This window comes from Tursiops truncatus, chromosome 2, assembly GCF_011762595.2.
Source record: "Tursiops truncatus isolate mTurTru1 chromosome 2, mTurTru1.mat.Y, whole genome shotgun sequence".
NCBI lineage: Eukaryota > Metazoa > Chordata > Mammalia > Artiodactyla > Delphinidae > Tursiops > Tursiops truncatus.
In genome coordinates, this window is record NC_047035.1 from 67,582,736 (window position 1) to 67,604,911 (window position 22,176).

Below are 22,176 nucleotides of genomic sequence, written 5' to 3' on the forward strand. Positions count from 1 at the left end.
GAATTCCACTGCTTGCAATTTATTTGTTGTTAATTCATTTTTAAAAGAGTGATTATTTAAGCAAACAAGCCAAAGAAAGTGAAATAGAAGACTTTTAAATTATGCAACTTAGTACTACATTATTCATCATCACGTTCTTGTACAATTATCCTCACATAAGTATATTTCAAATCTGCGAATATCATTCAAATGGTTCTATGTGATAGCTAATACTTGTGATACATAAAACTTATGCTGCCCAAGAAACAAAAAAGTATAAAAGGCTCTTATAAGTGACCTAGGAAACTGGACATGACAAGACATCCTATTCTATCTAATGTTTTTATAGCTTAAAATGTTTATTCAGATAAAAAATCGAAACAAATACTTAGAGACTTAAGAGGCATAAATTAAACAGAATTTTACAAGTGTGAAACAAAGAATTCATCTTTTCCAGTCTCTTCTCTGACATTTTTTTCAGTTCCCAACCTGCCCTATATCTACCTGTAGCAGTTCCTCTAAATTTTAGAACGTTAGGACTGTGTAACTTTAAAAATGGCTTTCTATGAGTTTAAATATTTCTAGAACAAGAGACTTTTTAAAAGTATTAAATTTACAAAGATTACACACATACACATACACACAGGTCCAAGTTTGGGCGGGATATAGAGAAACAGGTGCTGTAAATCACTGCAAATCGGTACAACTTTTCTGGACAGCAACATTGGTAACATTTACTAAGAACAATTAGAAATGTTCACTCTTTTGATTCCATAATTGAAGTCTAATAATTTATCATATGGAATTAATCAGAGGTGAATACTCTCACCTAGAAAAACTAACATTTAAAACCTAGTTATATATCCTTGAGTATCTTCTATTTTTTTTCTTTTTTTAAACAAAAACAAAAAGATCATATTGAATTTACTATTTTATAATGACTTTTATTTTTACTTCACAATATATAATGAACCACTATCCCCCAATCAGTAACCAGTGTCCCCCAAATCAATAAATATTTCCTAAAAAGTCTTATTAACATTTGTTTAAAAAACTGGCCTGGCTCTCTTAGCAGCGGTGATAGAAATGTGATATAGAAAGAGGTAACCACCAGTCATTTCAAATTTTACTTCTGTAAGTGAGAAACTGCCTATATCAAAGCAGTATGTTATTTGCAATGTTAAGAAAAGCAAAAGGATTTGAGGTCACAGAGGATAATCTGTTTTATATTTTATAAACTTAACTTTAAATAAAACACACTGTTGTGTTAGCACAATAAAATATTTAAGTCGATCACTTTAGACCCTTCTTACAGGCATCATTTGGGGATGTATATCATGTGACACTAAGGTAATAAGTTCAAAAAGTAAATTTGATCATTTAAAAGATTACAAGGACTTCCCTGGTGGCACAGTGGTTAAGAATCCGCCTGCTAATGCAGGGGACACGGGTTCGAGCTCTGGTCCGGGAAGATCCCACATGCCGTGGAGCAACTAAGCCCAGGCGCCACAACTACTGGGCCTGTGCTCTAGGGCCTGTGTGCCACAACTACTGAGCCCACGTGCCACGACTACTGAAGCCCGTGTGCCTAGAGCCCGTGCTCTGCAACAAAGAGAAGTCACCGCAATGAGGAGCCCGCACACCACAACGAAGAGTAGCCCCCGCTCGCCACAACTAGAGAAAGGCTGCACGCAGCAACGGAGACCCAACGCAGTCATAAATAAATAAAGATTAAAGCCTGTAATTGCTCAATGCTATCAGTTATTTGTGACAAGGATTCCTTTGTTTAGGGAATCTTACTACTGGGATTTCCTTCTAACAGTGACATGTTAAGTAAAATATGTACTTTTCCTTAAAACTAAATTTAACTATACGTAGTTATACAATAGCCAGTCTATCTAGCAAAAGGCAGACATAGTCTTAGAAACTGGTGGTTCCCCCTTTGTCTCACATATGAAATCATCTTGTCCATAGTTGATAATGAATAGAGTGCTATGACAAAGGTTCTCTCCTAGACGAGATTCTACTCAGGCTCTTTGAACTTTTTCAACTGGGCCTCGACCTGTGGACTTCTGTGTCCATCTCTGCATTGTCCAATTTTAGAAAGAATCCTGCTAAAGTCAGTTTATAGCCAGCACCTCCATCCTCGGTATCTAAACACCCTCGGTATCTCATCGGGTTCCTCACCTTCTACCACCTCCCAGGTGATGTCCAATCACACTAGCCTGCCTTCAGCAAGAATCCTGTTAGGTTGGTTTGGCCAGGATCCCCCTTTATCCCTGATATTTCCTCTTGGTAATTTTCCAACCACTGATTCCCTACACCCTGCTCCTTGGCTATAAATTCCCACTTTTGTATTTGTACTTAAGCCCAATCTCTCTTCCAGACTTCAAAACTCCATTGTGATGGTCCCAACATCTTTCTCAATGGTCCCCCTGAATAAAGTCTGCCTTACTGTACTTTAATGAGTGTCATGAGTAATTTTTTCTTTAACAGGTGCTAGGTTAAACTGTAAGTACAGTATGTTGGTCACTAATGTGCCCAACCTCCTATTTTTATGTCTCTTCACCTTCAGTAGTCTAAGAGAGCAAAGATAAACTGACTCAGGAAAGTACCGTGAACCAGTAAAAAAGTGGATTAAGTATTTAGTAGTAGCCTCTTACCAGAAGAGAGACAGAATGGGAAGGACTGAAAATAATTCCTAAGAGTGATAATGAAGCTAAAAATTCTTCCCAAGTACTTAGGAAATAAAGCAATCTGGAATCTCTCTGAAGGAAAGTTAGGAAGTAATCAGCCTTTTAGTTAAAGACAGCAAATTAGGATTTTTCACTGTTCTTTATTAACACTACATGTTTTTTTACAATAAAATCTTATTCACTTATTCAAACAAAAATTGAATACCTACTTTCTTCAAACTGCTATGGAAAATTCAAAGATGGGGAAAAAAATTCTTTGCCATCAATAAGTAAAACAATATATATCAATTGTATCTCAATAAAACTGGGAAAAAAAGAAGTAAAATATAAATAATGTTAATACAAAATACCACAGGTAAACATCATAAGAAAGATAAAAGGTGTGGAAGAAGTTCAGAGAAACAAAAGATCTAGTTTATTCTGAAAACAAGTAAGTAAACACTTAATATTCAGATCTGAATAACAGATAATTAACTGTTTCTTTTCTTAATTTGGCCTTTAAAATCCTTCTCACTACAAACTGTAGTATTTATGTGTGAAATATTATATCTCAGATTTGCCTTAAAATATCCCAGTTAAAAATAAATCAAATAAAAAAATATAAGTGGGGAAGATGAAACAAGAATGGCACGATGTTGAGTATTGAAGCTTGGTGAAGGGCTCAGGAGTATTTGACATACTAACGTGTATTTGAAAATTTCCATAACAAAAAGTTAAAAACAAGTCCAGTTTGAAACCAAATCAATTAATGATGACTCTGAAGCAGAAATATCTATATATAAGAATAACAGGAAAACAACAAAAATACAAAAGTCATTAAAAAAAGTCTTATATTTAAAACTAAGACTGTTATTCCAAAATGAAGTATGAAATCAAGCTATAGTTACATTATTTCAAAACATATATTCTACTTAAAATATTTTTATTTTAATTTACACAGGCTTTTAAACTATTAAGGCTATTAGTTTATTAATATTCTCCTAATATATGTCAAAACTTAAATGATATGCATTTTTGTAACAGTTCATTATTCTAAGGTTAAGTTCTTTTTTTTTCAATTAATATACTTTCACAAACCTGATAATAGTTAAAGGAAATCAAAATGTCAGTAAAGTCCAATTAGCGAATTAAAAAAAAAAGCATAAAATTACAGAGTTGTGAACTATACCTGTAAAACACCCTCACATCCTTAAATATACCAGTAAAGGATGCCTTGATTTTATTTTATTCCTAATATTTGTACTTGAATATATGTAGAAGCTGCTCTATCTGAGCAATCAACCTGCCAACATTTATATTCAAAAGTTACCAGTGTGTTTTCTAACAATTGTACTTACTTGCTGTTTCAATACCAGGTTCTTCACTCCTTCCATCACAAATTGTGATCCTGTATTCATGACTCGTGATAAGAGACTAGGTGCAAAAGAAGAGGACTGCACTAAGTACAAATTATCTCTCCAGTTACAGACAGAATACTTGTCTGATTACACAATATATGCTGATGCTCTATGTGCCTACCACCTTTGTTTTTACTAAACAGAAGTGACCTGAGAATTTCTGCTTCCATGGACATCACTGCCACAATTTTATTTAACAATAAAACAGTAATAAAACAGTAATAAAACTTTCTGACTAGTCGATATTAATAAAATATAAAAATTGAGAGCTGCCCTCAATATAAACATTTTAATTGCTAAGCCTTAGCTATAGTATTTAAGCAAATTATTAACTGAAGAGAATTCCTTGCTTTCCTGATTGTCTTAATGTTAAAACAATAAATTAAAGACAGTAATCTAGAGTATTAAAAAATGTGTATGTATGTATAACTGAATCACTTTGCTGTACAGCAAAAATTAACACAGTATTGTAAATCAACGATACTTCAATTAAAAAAAGATAGTAATTCAGATGACTCACTTTAGGAGTTCAAAACACACTGGCATATTCAAAACATATATGTCTATAAGTATTACGAATAGGTCAAAAGTTACTGTGTTCTCTATATCATAGCTGCTAGACCTAATCCTGCAATTGTATACTTTCTCCCCTCATACACAAAACCTATCATATAAAAATGTGAAGCACAACATACTTGATGAATTCTACCTCAACTCAGAAGACTGTTTAGTGTCTGAATTTTTAACAACAAAAATAACACAAATGACTTGCCATATTGGTTTTATATTTGTGGTTCAAAAAGTCTCTCACATGGAATCAAAGGATGCTTTGTGGGACAGAATGGTAATCTTGCATTTTGATATTAGAAGGCTAGGGAGATACTAACGAGAACCTACTGTTTAGCACAGGGAACTCTACTCAATGCTCTGTGGTGACCTAAATTGGAAGGAGATCCAAAAAAGAGAGGATATATGTATATGTATAATTGATTCACTTTGCTGCACAGCAGAAACTAACACATTGTAAAGCACTATATTCCAATAAAAATTAATTTTAAAAAAAAGGCTAGGGAAAGCCTTCAAATCATCCAAGGTTTTCTTATAACACATTTTATTAAAATCCTCAACTACAAAATCCATAAGAAATCTAATAGGCTTTTAAGATTCAGCAAGATTTTAAGACAAAGAACTGGAAAGTCTGTTTCATTAAATGCATGAGAGTAATTTTCCAAATATATTTTCATTTTTCCTATCTTGTCCTACTCCCCTCTGAAATGAAGAGATGGACAGGATGGAAATCATTTCTTTAACAAAAACAAAAGAAAGTAATCTCTGTTGGAGTGGACAGTTGTGAGGCAATTCCCAGGTACCAGGTAACTCTCAGGGAGTTAGTGGGCTCACCTGCACAGCACTGTCTGAAGGTGAGGCCAAATGGATTCATTTTGCCAAGCGCTTACAAGGCCCTGCCTTAGGCCAAGTACTTTTACTTTTTGGAAACTGTTTCATTAAAACTGGCAGCTCGGGGTAGGTAAACCGGTTTTCCTCCAGTTTCATGCTTTTGTTCTAAGCTCCAAAAAATAAGCTAGGAATTTTGAAGCTAGTATGGTATGGAAAACAGCAGTTAGAATCACTTTGTTTAGCTCCCCTGAAAACCACACATACTGTACAGGATTTTCTGAAGTCAGAAGTCATACCCAGCCCTGAGGATTTCCTCTCTATCATTTAGCAGTATGCCTAGTTCCATCTTGAAGCTAGGTCTTGAGTGTCTAGCTTCAAGTCTATATTATCAACATTGATATAAAAACAGTTTTTAAACTTCATGTATCTTCTGAAAATGAAAAACATAATTTTTTTTTTTTTTTTTTTTTTTTGGTACGCGGGCCTCTCACTGTTGTGGCCTCTCCCATTGTGGAGCACAGGCTCCGGATGCGCAGGCTCAGCGGCCATGGCTCACGGGCCTAGCCGCTCCGCGGCATGTGGGACCTTCCCGGACTGGGGCACAAACCCATGTCCCCTGCATCGGCAGGCAGACTCTCAACCACTGTGCCACCAGGGAAGCCCAAACATAATGTTTTAAGAACAAGGAAGCATACAAAGCCATACCAGGTAAAATACAGAATTTAAACTACCTATGGAAACTAAAGGCATGCTGACATTTGTTCTGTATCACAATGAAAACTTTCTGTATCCAAAGTGTCACACTGTGTTTTTAAGGCACAAAAGTCCAATTATGGTCTGGAGTACCAGACTTATTCAATCAGAATTATTAAAAATACTTACCCCATTGGTTTAGTGGTAGTGTTGCCATAGCTGGTAGGAGCTGAAGCCATCTTGGCAAAAGCCCTATGACATAAGAAAGTTGTATTTAAACACTGATTATTTGAGCTAACATTTAGTATCATGGCATTAAAATATCTACTGACTAACCATAAGTTTTACTATGCAGTTTTTGAAAAGAAATTTTTCAACTAATACAGTGTTTCAGTAAAATTAACACTGAAACAATTATACAAACATTGACTATATAATTTGTAACCATGAAAAATAATGTTCAAGTAGAGAGCAACTGGTACTAAAACAGTGAAATTCTTTAAAAAACACAAATGCATTAGTTCCCCAAACTTCAGGATTTCTCTTTTCTTTTTTAAACATCTGATCATTAACATGAAACAGAGACTTTCTGTTTTAAAAGAACAATCACATACTGATTAAGTTTAGTCTCTTTACTATTCTCCACATTTCTATATTCTCTCATTCCCAGACACATGCCTTTGGGATGCTGTCCTTTGAGGGTATAAACTCACTGTCTTCTCCAATAAAAAACTGTACATTTCCTTTTAAGATTCAGCTCAAAACCACCACTTTCTTCATTAACACTATTCTAATTCTACTGCTCAATGATATTTCCTTATAGTTACATATACACTTTTATACTGAATTGCATATAGTCATTTATTTTCAAATCTTTCTAAATGAATGTCTAGAATGTCTTTAACTAAACTATAGAATTCTTGACGGCTCTGCAAAAATATGGCACTTAGCTATGTTTTAAAAAATATTTTCCTTCTGGGAATATGTTCACTGTAGAGAATCCAGAAAACAGAATGCTCCCAGAAGAACCCTACCACTAAGAAGTAACCACTGTTAGGATTTCGGCATATATTCTTCTAATCTTTGAACATATGCATACACAACATATATACTTAAAAAACAAAATTAGTATCATATTGTACATACTGTTCTATAACATTTTAATAATAGCATGCCATAAACATTTTTATGTGAATCAATATTCTTTTATAATTCCTTATCATTCCAAATGCTTTTGTAAATGGAAAAAAACCCTACCTAAATACAAGAAAACATTATGAGAGTAAAAAAAGAATGGGAATCACTAAGATGTGGAAGATGAAATGCTTAAATATTCTATTTCAACCTGGACAAAATTTGCTGATACCATTAGAGAAATCCCAAACACAAAAATCACAATTTTGTTCTGAAAGCAGGATTTGAATCAGCTGTTTTCAGCAGTAGGCTGGAATTTTTGTCTTTAACAAAAATTTATTTTTCACCAGAAATAGTAGTATCTAAATATAAATAATATATATCTAACTATCTCTAAGTAATAAAGGGTTAAATAAAGAATATTACATTTATATGGCTGAATATCATGGAAACACTAAATACTACCATTGGAGACTACAGCTGGAACCTTGAGCAACATGGGTTTGAACTATGCAGGTCCACTTATACTCATATTTGTATCAATAAATACTACAGTACTACATGATCTGTGGTTGGTTGAATCCATGGATGTGGAACCAGGGATACAGAGGGCCAGCCCACTATAAAGTAATACTTTAATTTGTAACTGTGCAGAGGGTTGGCATCCCTAACCCCCAAGTTGTTCTAGGGTCAGCTGTATTTAAGACGATGAAAAACTGGCATAATGAAAGGAATTGGAACTCTAGAATACAAACTGCATCTATAACAATGATTTCCTGATTAAAAATATAAATATGTAATATGCATATAGAAGGATAAACAATACGGTTTACGGTAGACTCTGAATGGGGAGACTACAGGTAAATTTTTACTTTCCTTATACCTTTCTGACTTTCCTAAAATTTTCTTCAATAAACTGATATAACCCTTATAATTAGAAAGAATGTTACAAATTAGAAATTATATATTGAATACTTTGTAACCATGTAAAATAATGCCCAAGACTGCCTTTCCTCTTTTAACACCAAATATTTGATTAGGGAGTTCCACATAAATCATAATGTAAAACACAATGACATATACGACACAGCCAAATATTTAAGTGTATATGTTATAAAAATTAGAAAAGACAGTTTTCGGTTTCTTTTGTTAAACTAAGGTTTGTTGTCTACTTTTTTCTTATCGTAAGAACACAGTGAAGAGGGCAGACAGCAGAAGCAAGAAGAACTACAATTCTGCAGCCTGTGGAATGAAAACCACATTCACAGAAAGATAGACAAAATGAAAACACAGAGGACTATGTACCAGATGAAAGAACAAGATAAAACCCCAGAAAAACAACTAAATGAAGTGGAGATAGGCAACCTTCCAGAAAAAAAGTTCAGAATAAATGATAGTGAAGATGATCCAGGACCTCAGGAAAAGAATGGAGGCAAAGATCAAGAAGATGCAAGAAATGTTTAACAAAGACCTAGAAGAATTAAAGAACAAAGACCTAGAAGAATTAAAAAACAAACAGAGATGAACAACAAAATAACTGAAATGAAAACTACACTAGAAGGAATCAATAGCAGAATAACTGAGGCAGAAGAACAGATAAGTGACCTGGAAGACAGAATGGTGGAATTCACTGCTGTGGAAGAGATAAAGAAAAAAGAATGAAAAGAAATGAAGACAGCCTAAGAGACCTCTGGTACAACATTAAACGTAACAACTTTCATGTTATAGGGGTCCCAGAAGGAGAAGAGAGAAAGGACCCGAGAAAATATTTGAAGAGATTATAGTCAAAAACTTCCGTAACATGGGAAAGGAAATAGCCACCCAAGTCCAGGAAGCACAGAGAGTCCCATACAGGATAAACCCAAGGAGAAACACGCCAAGACACATAGTAATCAAATTGACAAAAATTAAAGACAAAGAAAAATTATTGAAAGCAACAAGGGAAAAATGACAAATAACATACAAGGGAACTCCCATACGGTTAACAGCTGATTTCTCAGCAGAAACTCTACAAGCAAGAAGGGAGTAGCATGATATATTTAAAGTGATGAAAGGGAAGAACCTACAACCAAGATTACTCTACCCAGCAAGGATCTCATTCAGATTCAACGGAGAAATCAAAAGCTTTACAGACAAGCAAAAGGTAAGAGAATTCTGCAGCACCAAACCAGCTCTATAACAAATGATGAAGGAACTTCTCTAAGTGGGAAACACAAGCGAAGAAAAGAACCTACAAAAACAAACCCATAACAATTAAGAAAATGGTAATAGGAACATACATATTGATAATTACCTTAAACATGAATGGATTAAATGCTCCAACCAAAAGACACAGGCTCGCTGAATGGATACAGAAACAAGACCCATATATATGCTATCTACAAGAGACCCACTTCAGACCTAGGGACACATAACAGACTGAAAGTGAGGTAATAGAAAAAGATATTCTATGAAAATGGAAATCAAAAGAAAGCTGGAGTAGCAATTCTCATATCAGACAAAATAGACTTTAAAATAAAGACTATTACAAGAAGCAAAGAAGGACACTACACAGTGATCAAGGGATCAATCCAAGAAGAAGATATAACAATTATAAATATACATGCACCCAACACAGGAGCACCTCAATACATAAGACAACTGCTGACAGCTATAAAAGAGGAAACTGATAGTAACACAATAATAGTGGGGGACTTTAATAGCTCTCTTACACCAATGGACAGATCATCCAGACAGAAAATTAATAAGGAAACACAAGCTTTAAATGACACAATAGACCAGATAGATTTAATTGATATTTATAGAACATTCCACCCCAAAACAGCAGATTACACTTTCTTCTCAAGGGCACATGGAACATTCGACAAGATAGATAACCTCTTGGGTCACAAATCAAGCCTTGGTAAATATAAGAAAATTGAAATCATATAAAGGATCTTTTCTGACCACAATGCTATGAGATTAGAAATCAATTACAGGGAAAAAACCATAAAAAACACAAACACATGGAGGCTAAACAGTACGCTATTAAATAACCAGGAGATCACTGAAGATATCAAAAAGGAAATCAAAAAATACCTAGAGACAAATTACAACAAAAACATGATGATGAAAAACCTATGGACTGCAACAAAAGCAGTTCTAAGAGGGAAGTTTACAGCAATACAAGCCTACCTCAAAAAACAAGAAAAATCTCAAATAAATAATCTAACCTTATACTTAAAGGAACTAGAGAAAGAACAAACAAAACCCAAAGTTAGTAGAAGGAAAGAAATCATAAAGATCAGAGCAGAAATAAATAGAAACAAAGAAATAGAAACAAAGAAAACAAGAGCAAAAATCAATAAAACTAAAAGCTGGTTGTTTGAGAAGATAAACAAAATTGATAAACCTTTAGCCACTCATCAAGAAAAAGAGGGAGAGGACTCAAATCAATAAAATTAGAAATGAAAAAGGAGAAGTTACAATGGACACTGCAGAAATACAAAGCATCATAAGAGACTACTACAAGCAAGTCTATTACAATAAAATGGACAACCTGGAAGAAATGGAAAATTCTTAGAAAGGTATAACCTTCCAAGACTGAACCAGGAAGAAATAGAAAATATGAACAGACCAATCACAAGTAATGAAGTTGAAAGTGTGATTAAAAATTTTCCAACAAACGAAAGTCCAGGACCAGATGGCTTCACAGGGAATTCTATCAAACATTTAGAGAAGAGCTAACACCCATCCTTCTCAAACTTTCCAAAAATTGCAGAGGAGGGAACACTTCCAAACTCATTCTATGAGGCCACCATCAACCTGATACCAAAACCAGACAAAGATACTACAAAAAAGAAAATTACAGACCTATATCACTGATGAATATAGACGCAAAAATCCTCAACAAAATACTTGCAAACAGAATCCAACAACACATTAAAAGGATGATACACCATGGTCAAGTGGGATTTATCCCAAGGATGCAAGGATTCTTCAATATATGCAAATCAATCAATGTGATACAACATATTAATAAATTGAAGGAGAAAAGCCATATGATCTCAAGAGATGCAGAAAAGCTTTTGACAAAATTCAACACTGATTTATGATAAAAGCTCTCCAGAAAGTGGACATAGAGGGAATCTACCTCAACATAATAAAAGCCATATATGACAAACCCACAACCAACATCATTCTCAATGGTGAGAAACTGAAAGCATTTCCTCTAAGATCAGGAACAAGACAAGGGTGCCCACTCTCACCACTATTATTCAACATAATTTAGGAAGTTTTAGCCATGGCAATCAAAGAAGAAAAAGAAATAAAAGGAATATAAATTGGAAAAGAAGAAGTAAAACTGTCACTGTTTGCAGATGACATGATACTACACATAGATAATCCTAAAGATGGCACAAGAAAACTACAGGAGCTAATCAATGAATCTGGTAAAGTTGCAGGATACAAAATTAATGCACAGAAATCTCTTGCATTCCTATGCACTAACAATGAAAGATCACAAAGAGAAATAAGGAAATAATTCCATTCACCACTGCAAAAAAAGAATAAAATACCTAGGAATAAACCTACCTAAGGAGGTAAAAGACCTGTACTCAGAAGACCATAAGACACTGATGAAAGAAATGAAAGATGACACAAAGAGATGGAGATATACCATGTTCTTGGATTAGAATAATCAATACTGTGAAAATGACTATACTACCTAAAGCAATCTACAGATTCAAAGCAGTCCCTATCAAATTACCAGTGGCATTTTTTACAGAACTAGAACAAAAAACCTTAAAATTTGTATGGAGACACAAAAGACCCCGAATAGTCAAAGCAGTCCTGAGGGAAAAAAACGGAGCTGGAGAAATCCGACTCCCTGACTTCAGACTATACTACAAAGCTACAGTAATCAAGACAATATGGTACTGGCACAAAAACAGAAATATAGATCAATGCAACAGGATAGAAAGCCCAGAGGTAAACCCATGCACCTATGGTCAACTAATCTATGACAAAGGAGGCAAGGATATACAATGTAGAAAAGACAGTCTCTTCAATAAGTGGTGCTGGGAAAAATGGACAGCTACATGTAAAATAATGAAATTAGAACACTCCCTAACACCATACACAAAAATAAACTCAAAATGATTAGAGACCTAAATATAAGACCGGACACTATAAAACTCTTAGAGGAAAACATAGGAAGAAGAACACTCTTTGACATAAATCACAGCAAGATCTTTTCAGATCCATCTCCTAGAGTAATGGAAATAAAAACAAAAATTAAAAAATGGGACCTAATGAAACTTAAAAGCTTTTGCAAAGCAAAGGAAACTACAAACAAGACGAAAAGACAACCCTCAGAATGGGAGAAAATATTTGCAAAAGAATCAACAGACAATGGATTAATCTCTAAAATATATAAACAGCTCATGCAGCTCAATATTAAAAAAAACAAACAACCCAATCAAAAAATGGGCAGAAGACCTAAATAGACATTTCTCCAGAGAAGACATAGAGATTGCCGGAAGCACATGAAAAGCTGGTCAACATCACTATTAGAGAAATGCAAATCAAAACTACAATGAGGTACCACCTCACACCAGTTAGAATGGCCATCATCAAAAAGTCTACAAACAATAAATGCTGGAGAGGGTGTGGAGAAAAGGAACCCTACTGCACTGTTGGTGGGAATGTAAATTGATACAGCCACTATGGAGAACAGTATGGAGGTTCCTTAAAAAACTAAAATAGGGGCTTCCCTGGTGGCGCAGTGGTTGAGAGTCTGCCTGCCGATGCAGGGGACACAGGTTCGTGCCCCGGTCCAGGAAGATCCCACATGCCGCGGAGTCGCTAGGAGCGTGAGCCATGGCCGCTGAGCCTGCGCGTCCGGAGCCTGTGCTCCGCAACAGGAGAGGCCACAACAGTGAGAGGCCCGCGTACCGCAAAAAGAAAAAAAAAGCAAAAATAAATAATTAAAAAAAAAAATAGAATTACCATATGGCCCAGCAATCCCACTACTGGGCATATACCCAGATAAAATCATAATTCAAAAAGACACATGCACCCCAATGTTCATTGCAGCACTATTTACAATAGCCAGGTCATGGAAGCAACCTACATGTCCACTGACAGACGAATGGATAAAGATGTGGTTCATATATACAATGTAATATTACTCAGCCATAAAAAGGAACGAAATTGAGTTATTTGCAGAGACGTGGATGGATCTAGAGACTGTCATACAGAGTGAAGTCAGAAAGAGAAAAACAAATATCGTGTATTAACGCATATATGGAACCTAGAAAAATGGTACAGATGAACTGGTTTGCAGGGTAGAAACAGAGACACAGATGTAGAGAACAAACGTATGGACACCAAAGGGGGAAAGTGGAGGGGGGTTGTGGTGGTGGTGGGATGAATTGGGAGATTGGGATTGACATATATATACTAATATGTAAAAAATAGATAACTAATAAGGACCTGCTGTATAAAAAATAAAATTCCAAAAAAAAGAAAACAGTGAAATAAAAGCAAATTGGAAAAAAACCAAACAGAAATATAGATAATAAAATGCAATCATAACTCAGCGATACACCTGTTAACAACTTGGTATATTTCTCTTCTATGCATATTTTTTTGATACACTTGAGATCAGAAGCATATTCCATCCTCTAGTCTTAAAAAAAATTATTTTAAGAAATAATCTGAATATACTGTTGTAGAAAATTTGGAAATAAAGAAAAGAACCCAAAAGGAAAAAAATTCTACTACTCAGAGTTACCCACTACTAGCATTTAAGTGAACAGAATTTTAGCTATGCAGTTATATGTATATATGTGTATGTCCATACACACACACACACACAAATGGATGGATAAATGGTTAGATAATAGGGATCGTAATGTAAAAAATGTCATCTAAGTTTTGGCTCAAGTGTTACCTACCCAGAGGCTTATCCTGATCTCCTCAACAAATTTAGCTAATACCTCAACAAATTAAGATCTTATCAGTTTTATTTTCTTTATATCACTTAATATGGTGAATATGGTTTAACAGAACTCTGTTCATTTGTTTGCTTATTTGTTGACTTATTGTTCCCTCAACACAAATGTAAATTCAGTGAAAGTAGGAGCCTTCCATACCATGTTTACTATTGTATTCTTTTTAAAATAAATTTTATTTATTTATTTTTATTTTTGGCTGCATTGGGTCTTTGTTGCTGTGCATGGGCTTTCTCTGGTTGTGGCGAGCAGGGGATACTCTTTGTTGCGGGGCACGGGCTGCTCATTGCAGTGGCTTCTCTTGTTGCAGAGCACGGGCTCTAGGCACACAGGCTTCAATAGTTGTGGCACGTGGGCTCAGTAGTTGTGGCACGTGAGCTCTAGAGCGCAGGCTCAGTAGTTGTGGCGCATGGGCTTAGTTGCTCCGCAGCATGTGGGATCTTCCCGGGCCAGGGCTCGAACCTGTGTCCCATGCATTGGCAGGCGGATTCTTAACCACTGCGACACCAGGGAAGCCCCACTATTGTATTCTTTTTTTTTTTTTTTTTTTTTTTTGCGGTACGCGGGCCTCTCACTGTTGTGGCCTCTCCTGTTGCGGAGCAACAGGCTCCGGACGTGCAGGCTCAGTGGCCATGGCTCACGGGCACAGCCGCTCCGCGGCATCTTCCCAGACCGGGGCACGAACCAGTGTCCCCTGCATTGGCAGGTGGACTCTCAACCACTGCGCCACCAGGGAAGCCCTCCACTATTGTATTCTTAATGTCTAGAAGAGTCCCTAGTCACTGAGACAAAGGAAGTTATTTATCAAACAAATCATTGAACAGTAAACTATATTTCACTTTGTAACATAACATGGCCATTTCTCAATGGTCATTAGAGTAAGTCGTCCACAACATGATTTTTAATGACTCAGTTGCATTCCTGTGGAAATGACATAATTTCAATCCTTGACATTCAGGTTGATTTTCAAAATTTGATTATTACAATCGCTTCTAAGATTTTACAACTCCAATTTCTTCTTCGAGATTAATTCTTAAGAGAAGTGCTAGGTCAAAGCTATTCTTTTAAAAAACTTTTTATGCCAGCCAGTAAAATTTTGACAGTTTATATTTCTAATAGTAGAGTATAAATGCATCAGTTAATTTTCCTGGATCCTTGGCACAATATTTTCGAAATCTTTGCATTATATTAATCTGCATTTCTCTGATTATTAGTGAAATTAAAACATTTAAAAAATGTTTTTGAGACATTTGACCCACAACATTTCAGTCTTTGACTTTCTCATCTCACATCTTTGAAGAAAATATAGGAAAAAATGTCTAGGAAAGAAAGGCATCACTATTTTATATAAAGTTGTGGAAAGGGTGGGGGAGATAAGGAAATATTTATGCCATTGAATAAAAAAAAAAAATACCAAGGCACTGTTCAGTTTTCTTAGTAACATTCCCATTTTCTTGGGAACTCAACTTCCATTGTACTCTCTTAAATGGTAAGAACTGAAGAATAAAATAAAACTTACTTCCACTGTTTGATATATTGTAAGGGATTAAGGTTGCATCCAGCATCAGTTAAAGCTTTTTTGTATTGCTCCAAATCAGCCTGAAATAAGAAAAGAATCATATGACAAAAACTTTTACTTTCATGAAAGAGACCATTTTGTTTGTTATCATTGGATTAATCAGAAAGTTAGACTAAAGGCATGAGCACCTAAGTAGAGTGGAGTGGTATCTTAAGGGAGTACCCAAATGAGCATGAAATAAAAATCATGTATAATGAAAATTACCTTTGATAGGCTCCCAAATCACCTATAAAGTACAGTATTTTGTCATCCCTCAGTAAGCCCAACACAGTTTTTCCTCCACTGTTGACACAGATTGCTTGTCCTTAGGATAAGCATTAAATGAAAGATCTGGCTTGATCAAGAATATTCCAAAATTGGAAACATGAGGGGAATGACGTTGACTTAGGGGACCTGCGATTCAGGTTATCCCATCTCATATTCACTGCAGAGGTCCAAATTTATTAACTGAACAGCAGGTGTCCTACACTTTTTAAATAGTTTTCTTTCTTATTCTTTTTTTATTTCCTGATGAGTAAAGTCTAGTTGAATTCAGATATGTCACGGGAGCCTATCATCACAGTGACTCCATTTTAAAAATTTAAAAGAAAGAAAATTTTAAGCTCACCATCAAATCAGAGATGTTCACTACTTTGCATTTTGGGGGCTATTACATCAGTAGTCAAAATTTGCGTCAAGCCACTTAATGACCACTTAAACTTATGAAAAGACATAATTCTTACCAAAAATAAATGAAATAAAATAATGTGGTCAAATTAAGGGAAACTGCATTAAGTTTTAAAATCATATATTCCTAAGAAAATATAAATAGGCTATTAGAATCCCTTAAAGGAACACCCCCATTAATGACAGAGATGTTTCTAGAAAGAAAACTATACAGTAATCCCCTCCCTTCAGCAGTTTTGCTTTCCATGGTTTCAGTTGCTGTGGTCAACTGAGGTCTGAAAATACTAAATGGAAATTCCCAGAAATAAACAATTCATATTGTGTGCCGTTTTGAGTAGTGTGATGAAAACTTGTGCTTTCCTGATCAGTCCTGCCCCAACCATTGACATCATCTGCTCCTGACATCTAACAATTGACACCATCATGGCTTGAGGACACAGGATCATCTGAAGTAGATGATTCTCCTTCAGTCAGAAGGTCAATAGTAGCCTAATGCTACATCACCATGCCTGTGTCATTCACCTCACTTCATCTCATCATGCAGGCATTTTATGAGCTCACATCATCATCATAGGAAGGATGACTACAGTACAATATATTTTGAGAGAGAGAGTCCACATTCACATAACTTTTATTATAGCGTATTTTTATAATTATTCTAATTTATTATTAGTTGTTGTTAATCTCTTACTGTGCCTAATTTATAAATTAAACTTTATCATAGGTATGTATGTATGTATGTATAGAAAAAAACAGTATATATGGTAGTGGGGGGGGAAGTTTGGTACTCTCCATGGTTTCAGGCATCCACTGGGGGTCCTGGAACATATCTCCCTTGGATAAGGGGGGACTACTGAACTTCCTTACTGAATTAAAATAAAAGTCAAGAAATGTATTCTTAGGATAAAGCAGAATTGATCTAAAGCAAATATTGGGTTTACTTTGCTGTTTTAACATGCCAAACAAAAAGAAGGCTTACAATCTACTGACATTAGAAAAATAATTGCTACCAGCAAAGGAAAGGAGTTTACAACAGCCATATCATTCTAGGTGTCATTCCCAAGTTCCTTATGCTAGTTGCTCATCCAGTAAAATTATACGAAGTTAACATTAGAAAGAGTTAACAGGTCTCTAACCCAGCAACAAGACTGATAGCAAAATCACTGTTTTCCTTCACAGTATTACCTCTACATACTTAAAAAAATTTTTTTCCTCAAAAGCAATTGATGGCTTATTAAAGAAAAAGAAAACAACAAAATATCCCACAATCTACTCTTCCAGTGAGAAAAAAATCTAGAAAGGAAGATAGATTTTCCAATCATTCTTAGAAATTTATTCTGATATAAAAAGTAGCTTTTTTACTGCAATACAGTCTCTCAACTTTATTTTTATATGGATCAAATGATAGATGTGAATCTGAAGTTTAATCTTAGGAAATTATTGATACAATATTTATATAACTTTTGGAAATTTAGATATTTTCCTCCAAGTGACTGCTGTGTTGGGTCTTCATTGCTGCACGTGGGCTTTCTCTAGTTGTGGTGAGGGGAGCTACTCTTCATTGCGGTGCGGGCGCTTCTCACTGTGGTGGCTTCTCTTTTTGTGGAGCACAGGCTATAGGTTCACAGGCTTCAGTAGTTGAGGGCTCAGTAGTTGTGGCTCGCGGGCTCTAGAGCATAGGCTCAGTAGTTGTGGCGCACGGGCTTAGTTGCTCTGCGGCACGTGGGATCTTCCTGGGCCAGGAATCAAACCCATATCCCCCTGCACTGGCAGGCGGATTCTTAACCACTATGCCACCAGGGAAGTCCCTCGACATTAGTTTTAAAACAACAGCAAAATATTACCAAACTTTTACTTTAGGTTAAAGCGAAATTCCTTGTAAGGAAAATAAGTATTAGTGGCTATAGCTCAAAGAAATGGAACTTCTAGGATCATCACATCATGAGAAATGATAAGATCAATCTTTCAAAAGGCAGAGCAAACTTGGTTAACTTAGTTTAGAATAGTTATTTTCCAGAAATAAGAATTGTGGTCATGAATTCAGTTCATATTCTAACAACTTAAAAGTGGTGAGATATTTCATGAGTGAATAGTTCTCTTGGTGACAGTAAATACTGCTATAATATTCAGCGGTAAATAGAACTAGCCTTACAAAATTGTTTTTCTTTTAAAGGAAGGAATGAAGTAATTACTTGGTTACAGTGATTTTTACTTCTATTTTCTGAAACAAGCGCGTATTCTCCCTTCCTCCCAATAACTGCATACAGAGGACATACCTCAGAAGGTGCTTGCTGTGCACTTATGTAATAGATAAGAAACAGCCTCATTTTATCTTCTGGAGTTCCTGCTACAAAGGGGAAAATAGATAAGGAAAAAAAGACTTTCATAATTCTGGTTGTTATGTATTATAGTCAACACTATAATCTCAAGGCATACATAAATGTGACAAGACAAACTAAGGTTCTTGATTCAAATGATTTAACGTTATAGGCACTAAATTACAACCATGTAAAACACAGATACGGAAAAAGATTAAATACTATGGGATTACAGGGATAAGCTATGGAAGCATCTCTATTCTATCTTCCAAACTGTCTATAGTGTTGTGATTTATGTTTCAGATCTAAACTCAAAAAGGTATAGGTAGGATAATCATACAATTCTAAAATAGTACACTTTTGAGATAAAAAGGGGGATGCTAGTAATAAGTATGTAAGGACAACTGGTATATAAATGGGACTATCCTGGGAAACAAGTTGCAAGGTCCCGTTAGGTACTGGGTTATGAAAACCTGCTGGCTAAAATCATCTAACTGAGCCTAAGGTCATACTTTTGAAATTGGAGCCACTAAATATACGTTTCTCCCCTTTCTGAAGGGTCTATGAAGATTTGGAAAAACCATATGTCTATAGTATAATAAACACCATTATATTATGCAGATTATACCTGCCTGAAATTTTAAGACAAAACAAAAGATTTCAGAGAAATTTCTTGCTTGCAGTGCATCCTTTGAGCTACTACTTCTATTATCCAAAGCCCGAGACTGTCCAGAGAATCCTTTTATTTTCCCCTCAGTACTGGGTGTACTTCGATGCAAAGTGATAGGCACTGGTCATGGGTAACTCAGTTTCACTATTCAACAAATACCAATATGTATTCTCACTTCAAAGTGTGTCCCAATACGTAAGAACTCAGAATTGTTATACTTTATTATAGAATAAAAACAAGAATAATTTTTTCAAAACATATTGACTGATAACCCATTGATTTTCTATCTTCAAATTATCCTTACTCCCTAAATATGACAAAGACTGGTAATAAAGATCAATGACAGGTTCTCCAACATTCTCATGCTTACAAATAAATATTGTATTTTAGATATACTGAAGTAGGTTACTGGATTCAGGGTTTTGTTTAAATACTAGGAGAAAGCTGATATTTTTGTTTTAGCAGGTAATTAGCCTCAACGGGTTCAGGCCAAAGCTCCTACCAGCCTCTGTGAGCCGTTTCCATCATGGATTCTATTTTTAAAATGTTTGCAGTGCTACTGGGATCTGTCCCACTGCCCAGCAGCCAGTACAGGAACTTGGAGGTCATCTAGTCCTTCACCTCTCAGTCTTTGGAATGCTGTTTAGGATCAGATTCATGCACGTACAACTCAGAGGTGAGCCCAGGAATTCATAAACAACTTTATGGGGTTGCTTTCCTGAGCTCCTTCCTTTTGCAATCTCCCTGGTACTTTCCAGTTTCCTTGGCCTTCCCTTTTTAGTCCTCCAGCCAGAAAGCTTTGGCTTTAGGTACACTGCTCCATTGTGTATTTCCTGCAATTATGACGAAGCAGTTAGAGGACAAAAAGAAAAAGAGGAACGGGGCTTGCTGTAGGCTCTTGGAACAGTGGCTCCTAAGATACGAGAGACAGGTTCCCCTCCCTCAGAGTTTTAGGGGCCTGTGGGTTCCTGCTGGTGCTTTTAATATCCGCAGCACAGAGCATAGCCTCTTCAAGCTGACGTCTGGGTCCTTTGGACATGTTCCATCATGTTTTAAGTACTTTTCTTGCTTTCTGACCCAAGAAAATGTTTCAGGCTCATTTTGTACTTTCTCTCCCTGGAATCAACCATACTCCAATGAGTCCTAGTGGAAAGTGGGATATATAAGGCTAAAATTTTTACTACTGGGGAACTGTTGCTCCTAGCCCTGCTCAGTTGGCAGAGTTAGGGAATACATATATATGTGTATACACACACACACACACATGCATATCTACATTTATTTCTCTATTTGGCAAGTATTTAACAAAACACCAAGTCTACATCAGCACCTCCAATTCCAATCCAATATTACTAGGGTTCATTGTAGTTTTCTTCATTTCCATAGTTATAACTTCCATTTCTGACAGTGGGAAACCTGGCTCCCTTTTTATTACCCAATATATTTACTTATTTATCCAGTCCCCTGTATGTAACAAATATCTTATCTCTGCCACTGTCCCCCTGCCTGCATGGACGTTATCTCCTCCACTTGGGCTCTGATTCTCTACAACGGACCCACCCACATGCCTGGCTATAATTCTCACCCCACCTGAGCCAATGTTTGGTTTGTCCTATGCAGGGTCACCCCCCTTAATCTGATAGGACTCTTATACCCTTATAACTGCTCCTACATGTGGACACTCCACTCACTTCACTTGGACTTTGACACTTCATGCTGGATTACCAACCCTCCCTCTACCGGATATGTGGATGCCCTTCTCATCCTGCTCAGGTTCTGACATCTTGTTCTGGGCTGAAGTGGTACTACACTGCTACTTTGCATGAATGCCTACCTTGCTCTGCTCTACTTAATGTCTTTAATAATAAATGGTTTGAGAAAGTAAGGGAAAAGAAAAAGAAAGGTTCTCATTGCTTTTTTTTAATCAACACACTTAATTGCTTCAACTTTACTCAAAACTTATTGTAAATAACAAGGAATAGCTCGGAAGTGATGAACTTATATGTATCTTTCATATTTTTAATTGTAAAGTACACATATCTTCAAAATGTTATGTTCTCCCCACAAATCTAAATTTTTAAAAGTGTGAGAAATACTATGCCTTCTCAGAAGTTTTTATGAATAGAACCCTTTAATTACAAACAAGTAAAAAAAAATTTTAAACTTACTTTCCAACGTGATATAAAATCTAAAAGTCACACCAAAACTATAACTCAAAAAACACTATTATTTACTCGAAGAGCTTGTATGTAAAATATAAGCTAAAGAGCTTATATGCTTTTTATTCATTTTTCAAAACAGCTGAGATTTGAATTGAAAACTCTTCTGAAATTATTAAGCCTGTAAAGTTTAGAGAATTTTAGTGGCTAAAATCCTGTGAAGATCTTATGATTATTATGATTGAAAACAATGATTAGATTATATTTCCTAAGTACAAATAGTTATATCTTGTTTTAAGAAAATCTAACAAACATATACTTAGATAAATATAAAGGGATTGTCTACAGAGTTTCTCTAAAAGTGAATTCCCAGGGGCCTCAGATGTGAATCCGGGGTGCAGACGCCTGTCAAGCCCAGGCGGAATCCCTGGCATGCTGGGCGGTGCGGGTGGTGCAGATGGCCCGGCTCTGACCCCGAGGACACTAGGTCAC

General features: G+C 35.7%; 1 protein-coding gene across 3 annotated transcripts in view; it reads right to left on the reverse strand.

The window, feature by feature from the left end:
• Positions 1-22,176, reverse strand: part of SCFD1 (sec1 family domain containing 1) — a 144,575-nt gene that overhangs the window by 24,038 nt on the left and 98,361 nt on the right. For all 3 annotated transcript variants that reach the window (XM_019924096.3, XM_073800592.1, XM_033851218.2), the window contains 4 exons: positions 18,814-18,884; positions 15,812-15,891; positions 6,353-6,415; positions 4,013-4,088 (listed from right to left, as the gene is read on the reverse strand). In XM_019924096.3, the coding sequence (XP_019779655.3) occupies positions 4,013-4,088; positions 6,353-6,415; positions 15,812-15,891; positions 18,814-18,884 (290 nt within the window). The remainder of the gene's footprint in view (positions 1-4,012; positions 4,089-6,352; positions 6,416-15,811; positions 15,892-18,813; positions 18,885-22,176) is intronic.